The 2,364-nt window shown below is 32.6% G+C and overlaps 1 gene segment (V, D, J or C); it reads right to left on the reverse strand.

Moving 5' to 3' along the window:
* Window positions 1-800: 800 nt before the first annotated feature.
* On the reverse strand, window positions 801-2,364 carry LOC119781758 (the record flags this gene model as incomplete). The annotated part of the segment is given in 3 exon segments: window positions 801-834; window positions 1,928-2,237; window positions 2,319-2,364. Coding segments are annotated over 3 exon segments (390 nt in total), but the record flags the coding sequence as incomplete, so codon positions are not given.

Here is a 2,364-nt window from a genome sequence, read left to right on the forward strand (position 1 = left end):
TGATGTCAGGTTTAAAGAAGTGTGCTATGAAATTATAATTTAGTACCTACTTATTTAGTAACCACTATTTTAATATAGATACAATTTATTGCAACAACCACACTTTGAAGTTTCACACAGAATGAATCACTCCTAAAAAGGAGGAACTTCTATTTCATTTACAAAATATAAACACAATATAAAAATACTAATTTTATAATACTATTACACTCACTCTGTCCTACACCAAAGGTGAACAGTTCAAAGGCTTAGCCCTGTGACCTTATGGCCAAACAGGATGGTGACTTTAAAGAAAAGGAAGCACAATAACAGAAATAGTGCACAACAAATCCAATAAAGAGCCACCAATCTAAAAATCCAGCACAAGGAGTTGGCCATTGCCTTGTCACAAATACATGAGAAATTATAGAAAGTATAATAAAACATAAAATTTAGCTAAACACAGATTAGCCTGAATTAAAGAAATTAAAGTAGAACAATAGGGGGAAGTGGCACCTTAGTGGTTACAGCATAGAGCTTTGAATACTGAGGTTCTGAGTTTGAGCCCCACTCCCACAGACTGCCACTCTGGGTCCCTGAGCATAAAACCTTAACCTCAAAGAGTAAGAGTAATATAATGTAATGTATTTTTAAATGCATTACAGTGATGACAGATATGCATCCTGATTATTCTAGACACTTGTTCCCCCCCCCCACACGTAAAACATATACATACAGTATCTTTGAAGTATTTTTCTTTCTTTTAAAAGCTATGCTCTAATGTAAATCAATTGCTTTGAAAACAAAACACACCAAAAAAAAAAGTCATCTAGCAAAATATAAAACAGCTTCACTCTCATTATGCAGGTGTACAAGGAGAATATAAATTGCTGGTTTTTTTTAAGTGGGGATATATAAAAAAATGGGAAAGTAGAATAACCACACACTACAAGGAGCAACATTGCACAATGTTACAAATCAATAATGAATATATTACATATTGAATACAGAATATATTGAATAAAAGTGATACACAGAATAAATAAACTAAATAATAACTAATTAAAAATAAAAAAAATCCTACAGATTATAAATACAAAAAAGTTTTTTTCATTTCTAAAATATAGAACGTGTAGTTAAAATACAATTATCCTCATTTGCAGAAGTTTGAAGAATCATTTGGTAATGAAATGTACTTAACTGATAAAAAGAAATGTATTTGCTTGATTTTTATTTTTTATTATTATTGTAGGTGAGCGGTAATAGTTTTTAAAAAAGCTGAGAAAAGGTTGTGATTTATTTTTATGGTCATCTATGATAGTAAAAAATAAATAAATAACAGAAACTAATTGGATTGACCTTCATGTGTAGAAAAAGAGCCATGGTGGAGTTTTTTCTTTCAAAAAAGGGGCCAAAATTCTTGTATTGCACAGCGTACTGTTTTAAACCATAAGAACGGTTTGGTTTTCTAAACCTTTTTCATAAAAATACATGACACCAGAAATTTCTGACATAATTAGTTGTGTTAATAGTTTAGATTATTTTTTCTTCCTAAAAACACAATTTTCCTCACCAAATGTCTGCGTTACAATTTGTCAAGGAGTTTCTTCTGCTCAAACTCTTACTGTAAAAAAGTTAAAACATAAAAAGGAAAACATTAATAATGAAAAAAAAGTGAAATTAATTAACCTCTCATATAGACCCTGTGCAAACTGTACAATTATGAACAACAGATTACAGTTACATTTCTAAACAGTGAAATATGAAAAAAAAAAATTGAAGATTGAAAGATATATTTTGCTGTTTTTATCATTAGTTTTTTTCTATACTACTACCATTGTTGGAGCCTTAAGCATAAAGAGATTCTCCTGTCAGAATGAAGGCTCCTCTCAGATAAATGTGCAGGAAGCTGAGGTTTTTGTACAGCTGCTGAACTGACTTCAGTCACTGTGTCTCTCGAGCACAATAATAAACAGCAGAATCTTCTGTTCTCAGGCTGTTCATCTGCAGATAGAGCTGATTTTTGCTGTTGTCTCTGGAGATGGTGAACCTGCCTTGGACTGACTGAGAATAATAGGTGCTACCACCACCACCATTGATATAAGCAAGCCATTCCAGTCCCTTCCCAGGAGCCTGTCTGATCCAATTCATTTCGTAGCTGCTGAATGTGAATCCAGAGGCTGTACAGGTCAGTTTGTGAGACTCTCCTGGTCTTTTAACCACTGGTTCAGATTCTCTCAGAGTCTGACAGTAAATGCCTGTAAAGCAAAGTAATAAATATTTATATTTTCAGTAAACTGATTCACAAAGAAAGAAACTCTGTGTCACCCCTTTCTTACCCGTAAAGCAGATCATAGAAAACACTAGTCCACATCTGTAGTCCAT

The sequence above is a fragment of the Cyprinodon tularosa genome, unplaced genomic scaffold, assembly GCF_016077235.1.
Source record: "Cyprinodon tularosa strain WSP-4 unplaced genomic scaffold, ASM1607723v1 ctg181, whole genome shotgun sequence".
Classification (NCBI taxonomy): domain Eukaryota; kingdom Metazoa; phylum Chordata; class Actinopteri; order Cyprinodontiformes; family Cyprinodontidae; genus Cyprinodon; species Cyprinodon tularosa.